The following is a 17,475-nucleotide window of genomic DNA, read 5'->3' as shown; positions in this document are numbered from 1 at the left end:
TGCTCACATGGAGATCATCCTCCATTGCGGAGATCGACAAGTGCAAATGGTACGGTTTCTGAAATCAGCAGAAGCTATATGGTTCTTCGTTACTTTTCTCTACAGGCGTTCCGTCGTCTTCTTCAAGGACTCCCTTCTCCACATGTACTCCTGCACCAACTCGGCTCTTCCCTCAACACCAGCACCCGCGGGCCGCACCACCTCCTTCAGCAGTCGACCCGCCCCCACTCCTGCTCCCTCCAGTATCTCCACTACCCGGTGTTTCCTCATCCTCAAGTTCGCTTATTTCATCCTCATCGACAACTCCCCGCTCACCTACCCCGCTCTCTTTCCAGCCCCTCTTGGCTACCCCCTTACATGCCCACGCTCCTCTCTCTATGGCTTGCGCCCTCTCTCCCTTCCCCTTCTGGCTGCGCATCTCCCCTATACAGCTCTACTTTTTTCGCTCCTTCCTCTGTTCCAGCCACGCAAGAGCAGCCTCTTTCTGCTTCATCACTCGGCTGAAATTTCATTAAATTCAGTCCCTTTTAATTTCACGCCTATTAAGGCTCAATCAACTCATTTCACACCCTCTAATTTCCAACCACGTCCAATTTTTGCCTCAATGGTACTCAACACTAATTCACCTACACTTCCCTGCAGTCACGCTCACCTCTCTGCAACACACACAACACCTATATCTACATGCTCTACCTGTCCTCTTCGCACATATCATCGTCGTGCTTGCCGTACCCCTGCTGCAACTCTCCGTGACCTCTCTCACACCATGGCTCGAAAACCAGCCCACTCCTCCCTCAACAATAGCGCCACTCCCTCCTCCCCCTCTTCCTCACAGCGTTTTCATCATCTCAGCCAGTCCACTCACATTCAGGCTGCACTCTCCCCTCCACCTTCCGCTGCTCTCCCTCCCACCAACTTCACTCGCCCCACCCTCTCTAAAGTCGAATCTCAAACCTCTGACTCCGCTACTTCTCCCCAACCAACCTCATCATCATCTGCCACATCCCCGGCGTTCTCTCCTCCTAGTTCACTAGTGAAGCTTCACATGTTCATCCTCGCGTTTGCTTACTGAAGGACATCTATCAAGCAACCTGTTTTCACCAGCGTAACCGCGAAACGTTTCACCCCGAAAGGTTTCACCCTAGGCTAAGGCCTCACTGAAACGTCAGACCGAAACGCCAATTTTGTGTGTATTTAGTGTTATGTATAGACAAAATAGGTGTTCACAGTGCAGTGAGTAAAGACACATGCTATGTTAACCTTGAAATAGCATATACATAATTAGTAAATAATTATTTAATGCCCAAATTTTCAAAAGGGATTTTTTTTTAAAGGCGTTTCACCCTGCAGGTGAAACGTTTCGGCCGTTTCACCCGTTTCGCGTTTCAGGCCTGCTGAAACGCGTTTCGCGGTTTCGCTGGTTTTCACACCACCCTCTCCGAAGAAATTGTCTCCCAAGAAATTCCCGCCATCCTCGAAGACAATGTTGGCCCCTCCATTTCAGCTGCCCTCAACTCCGATGAAGCCCCCGCTTGGATCAAAGCAATCCATGTTGAGCTCGCTGCCCTTCATCACTGTCACACTTGGACACTGGTCCCGCGGCCACCTCATCATAATATCATCGGCTGCAAGTGGCTCTTGAAGCGCAAGCTCCGCCCTTATGGTTCTGTTGAGCGCTACAAAGCGCGGCTCGTTGCTCGAGGCTTCACCCATCGTCCCGGCGTCGACTACAATGATACTTATTCCCCCGTTCTTGGTACGTCATCTTCTCGTCTCCTTGTCGCCATTGCTGCTGCTTTTGATCTCCTACTATATCATTTTGACATTATCACTGCTTTCCTACATGGCCTACTAGAAGAAGAAATTTATATGCATCAGCCCCCCTTCATTGATCCCCATCACCCCAATTATGTCTGTTGCTTGCATCGCCCCATATATGGTCTCAAACAAAGCTCTCGTCAATGGTATTTGGGCATGCACAATCATCTCTCCAACAATGGTTGGATTTGCCTCTTTGCTGATCCCAATGTCTATGTGCTTCACCGTCCTTTTGGCTTTGCTATCTTAGGTCTCTTTGTGGATGATATCCCTGTGGTTGCATCTCATTCTGCCATCATTGACATAGTGCATGATATGCTTGCCTCCAGCTTTCCTATTAGTGAGAAGGGTCCCATGGATTTCTTTCTTGGCATCATTGTCTCTCGTGATCCTAATGGTCGCTTCATAAAGCTTTCTCAATTACACTACATCAAGCAATTTCTTGAGCAATTCGGTATGCACTCTGCTAATGGCCAGCCTACACCACTTGCCCTCAATGCCAAGCTCGCTCCAGAACTTCACCCCTACACTAAAGCTGATCCTTCTGCTCTTCAAGATTTCAAATACAATAAGCTTCTTGGCCAGCTTCGCTATCTCATTACTTGCACTCGCCTTGACCTTTGCTATGCCGGTCACATTCTCTCCCGTGCACTTCAGCTCCCTCGCCGCACCATCGCCAAGCCGCCCTCCGTTGCCTCCGCTAGCTCAAACACACTATGCATTATTCCTTAACCTCTCATCGCCAGGATAGTCCTCTTGCTTTTACAGGATATGTGGATGCCGACTGGGCTGCTCAAGATCCTCTTCGACACTCTACCTCAGGATATGTCTTCACACTCGCCGGCGGAGCTATTACATGGACTTCCAAGCGCCAAAACACTATCACACATTCTTCTACGGAGACGGAGTACGTTGCGGCCTCACTTGCTTCTCACGAGGTCCTTTGGCTATCTCAGCTCATCTATGAGATGCGGCTTCCCATCCCCATGGATCGAATCCCTATTTCCCTCCACTGCGACAACCAATCAGCCATTGCCTTGGCTTCTGCTCCTCAACTCAGCTCAAAGACGCGGCATATCTCCATTGCTTATCATGCCTTGAAGGAATTGGTGGAGCATGGTTTCATTTCCCTCATCTACACTCCTATAGCAGATAATTGGGCTGATTGTCTCACCAAGCCTACTGATCAAGCCAAGTTGTATGCATCATGTTAGATGCTTGGTCTACTCTTCAGGGGGAATCTCTCATCACACTCATCAAGTCTCCTTTTTTGTTGTCGTGTTCTCCCACTTAAGGGGGGATGTTAAAATGTTTGTAAGTGGGAGTGCACTCCACCCGAAATTAGGCCCACTATTGCCACTCCTAAATCAGTGGCCAGCTACCTCCTAGATTAGCTCTTAGCTACCACCCATAATCAACTGCCATTCATGTATATAAACAGGTCTATCAGTTCAATTTATTATTATGCAATCAAGCTTCAATACATTCAGCTGAGTACTCTGTTTTTATCTAACTGTGCGCATTAGTGATTAGCTTAACATTGTATTAGCATTCGTTTCATTTCTCTTACAGTCCCTTTGTAAAAAGTAGTGATTTGCCTCTGTATGGATCCTTTATGAGTCTCTCTGAGTCTACAGATCTCCAGCTAGAAGAGGCCTAGGCACCTCTGATCATAGTAATTGGTGATGTGGGATAAGGGGCCAAAGCCCTCTCTGAAAAAGCAATGAAAACGCCTGCGAATCTCATAGTATGCTGTGCATTGGCAGATATAGTGCTCCTCTATCTCTGACTCTCTCTGGCAAACCTCTCATAATCTCTCTGTGGGTACACCTCGGTATCGGCTAGTCTCTATCTCCAACTGGTGAGATGAGGTGCGTAGCTGACCAATAACACATCTAATGCCATGAGATAGGTGGGTGTCTATATACTTGGGGCATGAGATGAACCCATCATCTGTCTGCGGAGAAGATGGTCTCGATAAAAAAGCCATCTTCGTCCCCAATTCATGTGATGGAGACAACAAGTCCTCCTAGTATCCAACTGAATGAGATCATGTCTGATAATCCTGCTAATTTTTGAATGTGAGGGTGAGGAATGGTGCATCCAAGGACTAATGAAAAGGGGGCAGCCTGTCCATACTAAATCCATGTAGCTCAAACCACAATGATATTTGTGCAAACCAACATGAAGTATCACCCTCATTGGCCCTTGAATAGGTAGAATGAGAGAGAGAGAATGGAGAGTGGACTTCCTCTCTTACTTTTTTTTTTTGTGGTAAATCTGCTTTGATTAATTTACAAGTGGGAAACCTCAAAGCGAGGAAAACCCACTAAAAGAAAGGGATACAAAAGACGGAGCACTATAAGGCTCCGAAGGCTAGAAACAGTCAAAGTAAATCCTGTAGGCATCAAGAGTGATGTCTCCAGCTTCATAGGCAAAATGCAGCGCTTGACCAAGAGATAATTTGAAATAGGGAAAAAGCTCAACAAAAGTGCCCTGGAACATTAAGGAGTTCCTATGATGCCAAATGGCCCACATAGTCCAAAATCTGACCCAGGTGAAGAAGACCGCAAACTGAGATTGTGGTGACCGAAGCACCCCAAAAAGCCAAAATCGTCACAACCCTGACCCTGAATAGGTGCCCCTTACCTTGTTTCTTTATTATATTGAAATTTAGCAGCAGTACATAGTGTTCTTAGAGAGATGGCACCACCCAAAAGGAGATGAAAAAGACCTCAACAACTGGCTTCTTCAGCCCTTTCAATAGATATGTACCAAGTTGAAATATTTGTGCCACTGGTCTGCACTTCCATGCCACCGAAGCATGAACCCAAAATCTTTGACTCACACCTGTCCACAAGTCACCTATAGAGCTTGGCTTGTTATTAATATCTCTCACTTAGTACCAGTGTGTCCACTTTCCATCCATGAATTGCATGTGTGTCCTCTTTCCTTGCATGCATTGCCTGTGTGTGTCCACTTTCCATGCATGCACTGCCTATGTGTGCACTTTTCATGCATGCATTGTGTGTGTATCCACTCTCCATGATGCATTGTCTGTCTGTCCACTCGCCATGCATGAGGTGCTAGTGTGGCCACCTATAACTACTTTTGGATCGCCACTTCAACCACTTAATATTTTTGGCTTGTAACCTCCTCTCCAACAAGCACCTTGTAAGCACCTCAAATAAAGTTTTCTTAGTCATAACAATTTGTGACAGGGCTGCACCCCAAGACCCACAAGATGTGGTCTCTTGGGGCTGCATGGAAAACACTAGTGCTGCCACATAGGCATCATTTTCCTCTCGTGTGTTGCCGTGGAGGCACCCCCAAGGGGCTAGCCTAGATGGCATAATACAATATTCATGAGTGGTACCCAGGTCCCTCTTATATGGCTTCCAAATGCTGCCCGACCTCCCTGTATGCCCCGCGACATGGAAAGTAGAGGTCAAAATATGAGACAAATGACTAATCATAAGGTCCCTAGGGCACATGTGACAGGGCCATACACCATGGCTAGGGATACGATACCCCAGCTTTCATTTGATCGAAAGCTGTTATGATTTAAACTGAAGATGACATAGCATCATAATGTATGACATGCTTGTCAATTATTGATAGACTATAGTCTAAATTTATGTAGTAAGACCTACCTGCAAAAGTAGCAGGAGAAAGTAGTAGTCAGGACTCAGCACCCTCCCTTGCAGTAATGGTCATATTGGGATATGGAAAGTGTCACATTGGAAGATTCTCTCGTGTTGTGCGGCTGCTGTGGCTAATTTTTTCTACTGGACTTGATTGAAGGGCTTGTTGTCTAAGTTCTCTTTGTGAGCCAAGTGTCATGTCACACTTATATGTATAATCATGTACTCTAACAGGACTGCAGGCTGGCGAGCATTAGTTGCAGGAGCCATGGCTGGACCATCACTATTACTGACTGGGCCAGACGTACAACATACAAGCATGGCTATTTATATTCTTTTAAGAGCAGCCGTTCTTGCATCACGATGTGGGATCAAAAGTGAGCACTTTGGGTGGCTTTTCCATCCACTTGCATGGCAACATGGAGATGCTGCTTTGATGTGCTTATCTTCTTCACAAATTCTGTAGGTTTATTCCTCCGTGCTCACTGGTTTGAAGAGTCTATTTTCTGAAACATGGCATGAGTAATTTATGCAAATGCTTCCAGTTTTTGCAAATGCCACGTGCACAGCTTTTCTAACATTATGTAATTTTCTTCAAGCTGCAGTGTGTCTTTTCAACTGTCTGTTTTTAGAGACAAAATAAAGTTAAGCGTGGCTGGCTGTTTAACAAGCAAGGATCGATGATGATATATTTCCTTTATTATGGCAAAAAAAAACATTGTTAATGTCTCAATATGTTGAGCCAAAACCGCTTGTCTGATAGGATTAGTGATGTTTTGCGAATTGATCACGGCAAAAATTGACTATCAGAATAGTTATCCCATGTGTACACTGTGATATCAAATCTCTATTGGATGGTTTCTTAGAATGTAGACGAAAGAAAGAAAGACATATTAATTTCTCTTGGCCCATGAGACCAGAACAAGTACAGAAGATGATAATCTCTTTCATTATGAAGTATCACAAAAAATGAAGCATACTGCTAATCGAACCCCTAGCCAAAAAGAGGAGAGAAAGCTTTTGAAAGTGCAGGCTACAATTGGCAACTCTCTTCTTGAAGGATAGGACTGCTGAGTCATTGTGCTTTACTCCTCCAATGGCAAGCCAATGATGGCCTGAATCTACTGATGATGAGGAAGCTGTAAGTGAGGTCCTTGTGGATGGCTTGCTCTACAAATGGCAGTGTCATTCCCCAAAATTACTCCTCTAGATAAGGAAGCAGAACCTGCTGGAACTGTTGTACGTGCTCTGCAAAAGTCTGTAGGGGCTCTCTTTATTGGCAGCTCAGGGTCAGCTACTCTCAGATTCTCTCCATGGCACTAAGCTCCAATAGAAAGGAGATACTCGTTCCAGAATAGATACTGGCACATAAAGATAGAAAGATAAAAGGTAAAGTGATGAGGCGGTTCTTGGTCCCGCATTGGATGCGAAGTGGATGAGGAGGACCTAGCAGATACTCCTCAGATTGTGAAACTTTACCTTGAAGCATTCGGTTTAGCATAGTCTACTCCGATAGAACCCCGATTTCAACATGGGCCAATCTAGTGCAGCGGTTATGCACAAGAGGGGACTCACTCCGCTCCTTTGTCGGCAGATTGCCCCGATATTGTGATATAGAGTCACTTATGTCCCTTTGGGTTTTAGGGATACTGCTGAGCTGACAGTATTTTGCTGTATGACTTTATGAATTGGAATTCCCGAAAATGAAAATGATACTGATTGATTTGTACTTGACTTGTTTGAGTGCAGGAACTGATAGACGAGATGACTACAGCATTTCGGTCTCATAAATCTCTATAGACATGATTGCAATATGGATTTGTTAATCGGACATCTGTGAGGTCCCGATTGAATCTAGATGCGATTGCTAAATACATTGCCGATTATTTATGGTCTGAGATTAGGAATGATATTTTGAATGTGATTTGTCATGTGATGTCCTGTGATGTGACTATCGATTGGTACATTTGCTAGAAGTGTTGTTCCTAGTGCGTCGGTACTAATAGTCAGTGTTTGCTACGACGGTTTATGGCCTGTGTCTGTTTTGCAGGCGTAATCGAGGGCGATTACAATGCTTTCAAGAGGGGGTATGTCACAAATGGGATGACGTGGCTAACCCCGGACACACACCCACTGCCTGAAATGACACGTGGCAGGTTGGTACGGAAATCTCCGTAAAAAGCGCCGACAGGCTGACGTAGCAGGATGTACGAACTTCTAGATTTTGCGCCACAAAAAGTGCTGACATGTGTATGGAATTCCTGGATTTACGTTGGCTGAAAATCATTGGCTGCTGTTGGATAAATTGCTTTATTTTTGAAAGCGTTTCACTTACTGCTTTTGGGCATCCCTTGTACCAATAAATAAGTGGATAAGGCCTCACTTCTCAGAGCATCTGGATGCACAGTCTGAGAGTGAGCACCTACCCACTCTCTTGTACTTTGAACACAGATTAATACAAAAAGAAATACCGAAAGGGGGGCCAGTCTTTGGGGCCAATATCTCCAGGCACGGAACTACGCCAGGCCGTGTCTACTCAAGCGTGAATTGTGAACCGTTTTGAAGTGAATCTCTGTTGTGTCGTGGTAGAATCTTGACTTGGGGTGTCCAAGTTTGTTACATTTGGGATCCCTTGCTTTTGGCATCCCTTTGTAAGAATAAAAGGAACTCAAGGGCCTCACTCTTTAGAGCATCTGGACGCAGAGTTTGAGATCCGAGGACCCTCAGGAGTTGTATTCTGATCAAGCATTAATATAAAAGAAATACTGAAAGGGGCGCAAGTCTTTCGGGGCAATTTCTCTGGGCACGGAACTGTGCGTGGCCGTGTCGACTCAATTTTCAAGTATGTTAAAGTTGTGAAGTATTTTAAGTGATCTTTCTCGTGTGTCGTGTTCGATTCTTGCCTTGGAGGTGACCAAGATTGTGACAGTGATATCAGAGCACAAAAGATTTCTCTTCTACCGGGAAATCCGATCCTCTTACCACAACACACATGGGTTCAAATGACGAATCCCGCAAGAATCATACGAACCCTTTTGATACTTTTGAAACAGGAGGGGGTACGAAAAATTTGAATGGATTAGCAGATCACGATATTGGCCACCTCGGCCTACGCAGCATCAGCTAATGGAGATGCAATGTCAACAACATTTTTCTTAAGGAAGCAAGCATCGATAAAGTGGTTGAAATTCAAGAAACTCTTTATTTCTTCTTGGTTGACTCAGGAGTATAAACGAGATGTAAGAACCGATTGGAAGCACCTTCGGATGACCAGGGGTGACACTTTGGATGCTTTACTGTGAAAGATTTTGGGATGTTTTCCTTCTGACCTCTTCTTTCAAGAAGATCAGTTTTAAGGAGCATATTGAGAGCTTTTGTTGTGGACTTCCAAAAGAAATTCGAGACTATTGTCTTGAGAAGAAGTGAGAGTCCATTCGACAATTGATGGGACATGCTAAGCGAGGATTCGCTATGTATTCGTGTAACTTGACTTACCCACCAAATGAACCTTCGACAAGTCAAAAGAGAAACAGACGACAAAGAGAGACGTGATCTCGATTAAGAGAAGAACAAAGACTGACAGAAGAAGAGTGAGAGGGATATTTCAAAGCAGGAAAATATTTTGAATGTGGAGAACAAGGACATATCGTTGCACGGTGCCCTAAGAAGGCACAAGAATGAAAAGGGTTGACAAATCAGAAATAGAACGGGACGAGAAGATACTCGTTCCGGGATAGATATTAGAAAATTATGGATAGCATTACTTTGCTTTATGAATAAAATAGATTTTGAAGATGGTATTGAATGAAACTAATGTTGTATGAAAGAACTTGCTATTCTGAACATATCACGAGATTAAGAATGAGATGATAATGATGACTTTGGAGCAATGACAACTCAAATGAACCTGAAGTGGAAGAAAACGAGGAGATACTCGTTCCGGAACAGATATCGGAAAGGAAAGAGGAAGGTAAAGTGAACGGTGGTTCTTAGTTAAGAACCATCTCGCATTGAATGCGAAATAGATAAGAGGAGGAGAACCTAGCAGATACTCCTTAGATTTGGAACTTTACCTCGATGCTTTTGGTATAGCATTGGCTATTTCAATAGTTCCTGGAAGTCAGCAGGTTGAATCTGGTGCAGGCAGGATTGCACAATAGGGGAGTTACTCTGCTCCTATATCATAGATTACTTGGATGGAATAAAGTCACTGATGTCTCTTTGGACTTCAGGGATATTGATGTGCTAACAGTATTCTGTTGGATGGCTTTATGAAAGAAGTACTTCGAAATGGGATCCTCGGAAATGATTACTCGCACAACAATGCTTGAACGGAATGATTGACGATGACTGAAAGATTTCGGTCTTGAAAATCTCTAGACATGATCGCTGTGAACCTTGGGAAAACCAAGGTTATGATCTTCATACCTGCAGACAGGGAAGGAGCCAGGTAGCAGGAGGTCAGGTGGAGATAGTGACCTCATACGTATACCTAGGGGTGACTTTTTCTGCAGATGTCAGAGGCTTCACCATAGGCTTAGTAGCCAAGGCTAGAACGACACGTTGATATTCAGCCTTGGCCACTAGGCTCTAGGCACACTTTCAAATACCCCTCAGACGAAGGGGTGGCTATTTGACACATTAGTCACATTGGCTCTAATTATGGAGGGGTATGGACGCCAGCCTCTAGGCCTTGCTGCCCATTGATTTCCACCCTCCTTTTCAACGCAGATCGTGGCGAGGGCGAGTTGAACTAGGGCCCACTCTGTGAGAGCCAGTGGTTATTCCACCAAGCCATTTTTGATTCGCTGCAAAGCTGTTGATTTTTTTTCTTCTTTTTCCCGTTGCCATCTCTTGTGAACCGAAGGAGCGGAGGCACAAAAAGCAGCGAGGGCTGCCGTTGCCGTCGTCTGAACCCAATTGAGAGAGCACAAGGTCTCATGATGGCACGCATGATACGTAGCAAATTGTCAATACCTCATGACATTATCTGAGCAGATGTTGTTGCACCTTCTATGATGGTAGAGGCCATCTTTCAGACTACATGCCTCATAGACAGATTCAAAGAGATGCCACAGGGGAAGAATGAATATTATAAGTGCTTAAAGAATTGTTTTGAGCTCTGCTCATTGCCGCTGCTTCGCTTGCCATCACCCGAATTCCCCCCCCCCCCCCCCCCCCCCCTCTCTTTTTGGCCTGCTTGCCATTGCGCGTGCTTCCTGTTTATAGGCTTGGACACTCCAAGCGGGAAATAAGTAGCAACACACAAACAAAAACTTCAAAATCACTGAACTTTACTAGAGAGAGAGTCGACGTGGCACGACGGAGTTTTGCGCCCAGAAGCATTGGCCCCAAAGACTTGTGTCCCTTTCGGTATCTCTTTATTATTGATCACTACAAAGTACAACTTCGAGGATCCTCTGCTCTCAGACTCTGCGTCTAGATGCTCTGCATAGTGAGAGGCACAAGGGCTCGTTTATTCTTACAAGGGATGCCCAAAAGGAGAGCCCCAAAAGCATCATATCAAAAGCATTTTAACCAAAAACATATGATCCCAAAAGCTAACGCTAAAGCTGCCACGTCACCAACCCAAGCGCAATTGCGGAAATCCGTACAACCTGCCACGTGGCAACGGCAGTACGAAATGTGGAAATCCATACGACTTGCCATGTCAGCATGTCAATACGATTTACGAAAATTTCTCAAAAAGTGGAAGCTTTCGTCTTTTATGGTTTTGGGCCCACGACGAGTGCTCGTAAGTTGATCGAGTTGGTCGGTTTAATTTCTCTTGTTTACTTGACTATTTCTCTCCTAGCTGGTCATGCCACATCATCACTTTGTGACATTCCCCCCTCTTGAAAGAATTGTAATCGCCCTCGATCATGCTTGCCAAAATAGCCAAAGGACAAAAACTTATTTCAGCAGACATTGACTCTATACTCAATCACGGTATCACCAGACTCCACCAATCGAGCACTTCTGCAAAGAGATCAATCAATGATCAATTACATTTCTGTCGAGGGTCTCAAATACAAATCCTGATCATTATAACCATTTAGTCATCATATCCAACCCACATTGATCTTTTCATGAATGTCTTGATCTACTAAATCTTGTTACTATTAGATTCATATCCTTTCTTTTCATATTTCAATCAAGCAAACCATGCCCATGACCATCCACGCAAGACAATACTTCCACATAGCATGCAATTCACAAAATCACACAGTTAGTTCACATTGAACATCATGTTTCAATCATTCAGCCTAGCCATCTCATTCTGTCCAGAACTCTTGATGCACCTAGATCACTATGCAACCATCTCATCCTTCCGGAACTCTTAATGCACTCACACCAATATCCAGTTATCTCATCTAGATAGACATCTTGATGCACTAGAATCTCATTCAGTTCACATTCACTTAGGCATCACATCCAGATCTCACCGATCTCTAACAGATGTCTAGATGCGCTAAGTTAAAATCGCATTCATTCTACATTCACTTAGCCATCACATCCAGATCTCATCGATCTTTGATAGATGTCTTGATGCATTGAGTTCTAATCATTCATCAGACAAATTGCTGTAGACATTTTATCTTTCTCTACAAGTCTTTAACCAGAGCACATGTTTTCAGCTTAATCAAGGAAATTTCCAATTCAGTGCACACATTCATATAGTCATTCTGCAAAATACTGTAGCCCTCGGTATTCTAAAATCTCAAAGAGAATTATTGACTTATTCGATCTAGGAAATTTGTGACAAGGGAGTGGAGTAGCTCTCCTCTTCTGCAGTCCGCACCGCACCAGATTCAATATGTTGATTCATTGGTAACTTTTGGCATAGACACTGCTAATAGCCCAAAAGCTTCAAGGTGCATCTCTCTTTGAAAAGAATTTGTGAGGTTCTCTTCCTCCATCCACTTTGCATCGAGGGCCAAAAAGTACCCTTGACCAAATTATCCGGTGGACCTAGCTTACCGTCCGGTTCTTTTCTCGTGCCCTGGGACCTATTGGTAGCCCTACTAACAACCTCCCTGTCCTTGGCACCTCAATTTGGATAGGGAATTATGAGATCTACCAGTTGATTCCCTTTTCCTTTCTGTCCTTGTGTCCTGAGACCTGTGGGTAGCTTCGCTAGCCTCCCCTGTCCATTGGCACGTCAGTCTCAATCGTCGGAACCCTGAGACACACTATCATCTAATTCCCTTTCTTCTCCGGAATCCTGTAATGAACTTGTATCTGGTTCCCTTGATTCATTCTCTTCAATGAAAGACACTTGCCCTGGTGAGGTGGATACTACTTGTCTGTAGGATAAGTCAATGAGTTGGCATGCATTCCAAATCCTTACTTAGCATGTCACATAAGTATTTGAATAGAGTCAGACTTCTATTTCAGACGATACTCTCGAATCGTCAAAACTCTCAAATCTCTTCTGGCAATCCACAACAAAACTGCTCAATCTAGTCCCTCAAAGTAATCTTTCGAATTGAAGACACCGGGAAATAAGTATCCCAAAACCTTTGGCAATAGTCATCCAATGTATCTCTCAATCATTCTCAAATGAGGCTAAGCCGTGATGACATCCCTTTCATATTCGTATGATATCCAAGTGGACGTGAAAATTTTCTTGAATTTTACCCACGTTGTAGGTGCTTCTCTGCGTAGCAATAGAGTAGACCACCATGTTTGTGTAGTACTTTCGTTGCACCTTGGAGTGTTTCATGAACCACCCTAGAGAGAAGGCGACATCAAACTATTGTGTAAACTCAAGGGCTTGATGGGAATCTCGGTAGCATGAAAATGTCTCAAACATGACGGCTTGATCCGAGTCCTTGAACTCCTTGGTCTTCTTGCTCATCTGTTCACTGTCAGAAGAGGACGAGCTCTCCTCCTATGAACTATTAGATGGCCTCCCATGCCTTCTAGTTTTTTTCGCAAATCTGCTTTTCTTGTGTTTTTGTTTTTTTTTTCCTTCCACTTTTTTTGCCTTTTCTCATCCTCACTAGAGCTAGAGAACGACGAACTGCGGGAACTCTCTGAAGACGAAAAAAAATCTGCGTCGTCCTCGAAACGAGCATGCTTCTTGGATTTGCTTGCCACCTCGAAACTCGACTTCCGGCCCAAATAACCGGGGACCGATGTCCTCTTCTTCCGAGAATTATTCAAGCCTTTCATTATGTGGTTGATCTTCTTGTCAAGACTCAAGAGCTCTGTCTAGCTCTTTTTGCGAGTACAGTTTCCACTCTTGTGCACTCGTCTGTCCTCTCAGCTTTCATCCCGACCTGAGAGGAGAATCGATGGCCTCTCGCCATCTCGCATGAATGTCATCAATCGGGTAATTCTTCAGGTGTTCTGCAAATTTCGGGTCTCTGGAGTACTTGATCAATCTTTTCACACACGTGTTAACTTGCAGTTGGCATTTGTACTCCGCTTTGGCAAACTTTTATGCCGAAAATTTACCCAAATCTTCATTTTTTTCTTCAGTTCCCGTGCCGGATTTCAACTTGTCTTCGCCTCCCCCTTGAGAGGTGTTATCTCTATCAGATTCTCCGCGAGAACCGATATGTGGTCTTGGTCTCTTTATGGTTTATGCCCTTAAGAAAGAGCGATGAAGACGGGAGCGTGCCCGATGTGCGATGGACAAAGGGTGGGGGTGGCTATTATGTCCGGGGCATAGACACCAAGATTCTTTGTCAAACAAAATCCAAAATCTTGAGTGGTCTGTCAGATTCTCCTCGAGAACCTGTGTGTGCTGCAAAAGGGATCGGATCCTCCGTAGAAGATTTTTGGTTCATGTGTGCTGCACTTTTAGGCTAACATGATTCATCTACATGATACATTCAGTGTTCGGGAAAAATCATTTTCACAAACATACAAAAATCCCTCCAAGACAAATCTGAAGCAACAATTTTACAATACTAGCCAGTATTTTTGTGAAATTACACTATTTTCCATGTATTTTAAGCTGAATTTTCTCCTTTTTGCCCTCCCCTCAACCGGCTACTTTGATTTTGCAGCCGGCTCAAGGCTAAGATGAGGCACACTTTTCCCGAACACTGGATACATCATGGCTGTTCTCATTGGATTAACATGGTTCTCAATTGGATACATAGGGGTGATTCTTAGCGGATTTAACGACCATGGTTCAATGTCCCATGATACATCATAGCGCTTTTCTACCAGATTCATCGCTATGGTTCACAAGTGGGACTTAGTAGGTTCACTAGTGATGTAGGTAGTATGAATTTTCATTCATTCATTCATTTGTGAAGAGGGCGTCATGTGTGTCTTCTTCGAAATTTTCTTCATTTGTTGTCATCATTTTCATCTTCATGTTGTTGACTGAATACGCTGTCGTCTTCATTTCATCTGTATGTTGTATTGCTTGATTTTCAATGGTTTCATTGCTCCATTGTGTTGAGGATGCAGGCTTCATGGCTAATGTTGTAATGCACACATACATGCCAAATGTAGTGCTCGTGTGTGTGCTCATGATTATGGGCGGTCTTATTATATTTATGATGTATAGGCAGTGTCTAAAACCCATGTACATGGTGCTTTTAGTCACAAATATCTCACCCATAAATATGCATTGCTTTCGTAATACAACGAACATCCTCAGGATGATTTCTAGGCCAGAACATGGAGTCATCCGCATACGCTTTTGCCACAAAATGATCATGAGCTGGCAGTTGGAGTCCATGTAGCCGACCAGATGCTGTTAAGGAGTCTAGATACAACAGCAGAGGATGTGTAACAATAGCATACAACATGGCACTCAAAGGGCATCCTTGCCTGACCGATCGACCATGATTCCATAACCGAGTCAGCTCACCATCAAGAATTCCGGCACATTGATTGCTTTCATAAAGTAAATAGACTACCTGGCGCATCCTGGGTCCAAAGCCCAAAGCCTTCTTTATTTGAGCAATGAAGTCCCAGTGAATAGTGTAAAATGCTTTCTCTATATCAATTTGTATGATAAGCAAATCTTGTCCAATATATATTGCATACTCAATTTCAATAAAAGCATTGGCAATATTATCCATAATTTGCCTGCGAGGAATAAATCCATACTAAGCCGGATGTATGCCGGAAAACAAATGGTCAGCAACACGAGTAGCTATCATTTTCGACAACAATTTGTAAACGACCGGCATAAGCGTTCTTGGAAACCAATGTGAAAAGTATTCACACAATGCTTGCTTAGGCAACAATTTTACCAGTCGGTTCTTTCCATGATTGCGGCAAAGATTGCTGTTACCATATACATGTGGTAGTGATGTGTGTGAACACACTAGGACCGCCGAGGCATTTTTTCCCTCTTTAGGAGGTTTTTTCCCCCGAGCATTGTATATACGTCCATCACTCTAGGTCTATCTATCTTTCCATTACATACTAAGTAACACACTCTCTATTGTGTGCCTTGAGCTTCCTTCGTCTTCTCCAAGCTGTGTGCGTTTCTCTGCAACCCTAATTCAAACAATTGGTATCAGAGCAGGTTGCGTCCTCCCGGGCTTAGTCGCCAGCTGCTCCAGCACACGCCTGCTCACTTTCTCCGATTTCAATGAGCTTAGGTGAGCGTTCGCAGGTCGACAAATATTTCGGGAGAGCTCGTAAAGCGTAGTCTGCTCAGATTTTCGATTCGGGCTCATTTTAGCCTCCGTTTCCACTACAGGCAATACTGCACAGCTATTTCGTCATTTTGTGCAGAGTTTTTGTCAGTGCCGTTTTTTGCATAACAGGTGCCTTACAGTCTTCTACGGTTTGTGCTATATAGCACGTGTTGTTCCCGCTCTGTTTCTCCTATTTTCGGGCAGTTTTCACATCAGGTGCAACATTTACCATGGCTGACAACAACAACACAGATGTGTTCAAGATGTTTGCTCTGTTGAGGACAGGTTGGATGGGGACAATTACCCTATGTGGACTTATATGATGCAACATGTGCTTGTGTCAAAGGGCGTTTGGAATATTGTGCAGGGCATTGATGTACGTCCTAGTTCTGAGGATGTAGGCGATGTTGAGGATGTTGCAGGTCTTGCTGCAAGGATTGCTGCTGTTAGAGTTGTTTTGCCTACGACAGAACAAGCTCGTTGGGATGTTAAGGATGCACAGACTCATGCATTGATTGCGTTGTCTGTGAAGCGCACCATTGTTCCTCACATCTGTTCAACAAAATCTGCAAAACAGGCTTGGGATATTCTAGAGGGTTTTTATGCAAGCCGCAATGAAGCTAAAATTGCTTTGCTGCGTAAAGAGTTGGAGTCGAAGATTATGCATGAGGAAGATGATATGGACACTTTCCTTGCTAGTGCCAAGGATATCAATGAGTAGCTTATTTTTGCAGGTGAAGTCATTTCTGACAGTTCCCTTGTGCAGACTGTTCTTGATGCCTTACCAGATTCTTACCAGACTTTTGCTAGTACTTGGGGACTTATGACCCAAGGAAATCCTGAAGTTGTCAAGTTTGATGCATTATGCACATTGCTGTTGCAAGAGTCACTTTCCAGAAAAAACAGGACTAGGCAGCGTGCAGTTGAACATGCTTTTATTGCTTCTCAAAGAAAGGGTGGTAACAGCAATGCAACCACTTCTTATGGTTCTGCTGCGAGTGGCAAAAATTCTGTTCTTAATGTTTCTGCTGGCAGCAATTCGTCTGGAAATTCTGGTGATAAGGGCAAAAAGAAGATGCGTTGCTATTATTGTAAAGCTAATGATCACTTGATCAGGTCGTGTCCTAAGTTGAAGGCCAAAGAGGCTAAAAGAAGAAAGAGGGTGGTTCCACTACAAATGCTGGTTCCACTACAAATGCTGGTTCCACTACAAATGCAGCCATTGTTTTGTTGAGTCTTCTGTGAAAGGAGACTGTAATGCTGATGTTGATGCAGAATGGGCTTTTAGCGCAGAGTGCACTTACAATCCTGCTGTCCATGATGCATGCTTGTCAGTTGCTGCAGATTCACATGTGTGGTATTTCGACTATGGTGCTACAAAGCACATTACCTCA

At 44.1% G+C, this 17,475-nt stretch overlaps 1 protein-coding gene across 3 annotated transcripts in view; it reads left to right on the top strand.

Moving 5' to 3' along the window:
• The window catches only part of LOC147440316 (uncharacterized), a 185,743-nt gene that overhangs the window by 69,000 nt on the left and 99,268 nt on the right, over nt 1-17,475 (top strand). For all 3 annotated transcript variants that reach the window (XM_086530100.1, XM_086530099.1, XM_086530101.1), the window contains exon 3: nt 5,697-5,924. In XM_086530100.1, the coding sequence (XP_086386226.1) occupies nt 5,697-5,924 (228 nt within the window). The remainder of the gene's footprint in view (nt 1-5,696; nt 5,925-17,475) is intronic.

This window comes from Adiantum capillus-veneris, chromosome 15 (genome assembly GCF_014529385.1).
Source record: "Adiantum capillus-veneris isolate H3 chromosome 15, ASM1452938v2, whole genome shotgun sequence".
In the NCBI taxonomy this organism is placed as follows: Eukaryota; Viridiplantae; Streptophyta; class Polypodiopsida; order Polypodiales; family Pteridaceae; genus Adiantum; species Adiantum capillus-veneris.
Note: the sequence above shows the minus strand (reverse complement) of the source record. Positions and strands in the feature narration are given on the sequence as shown.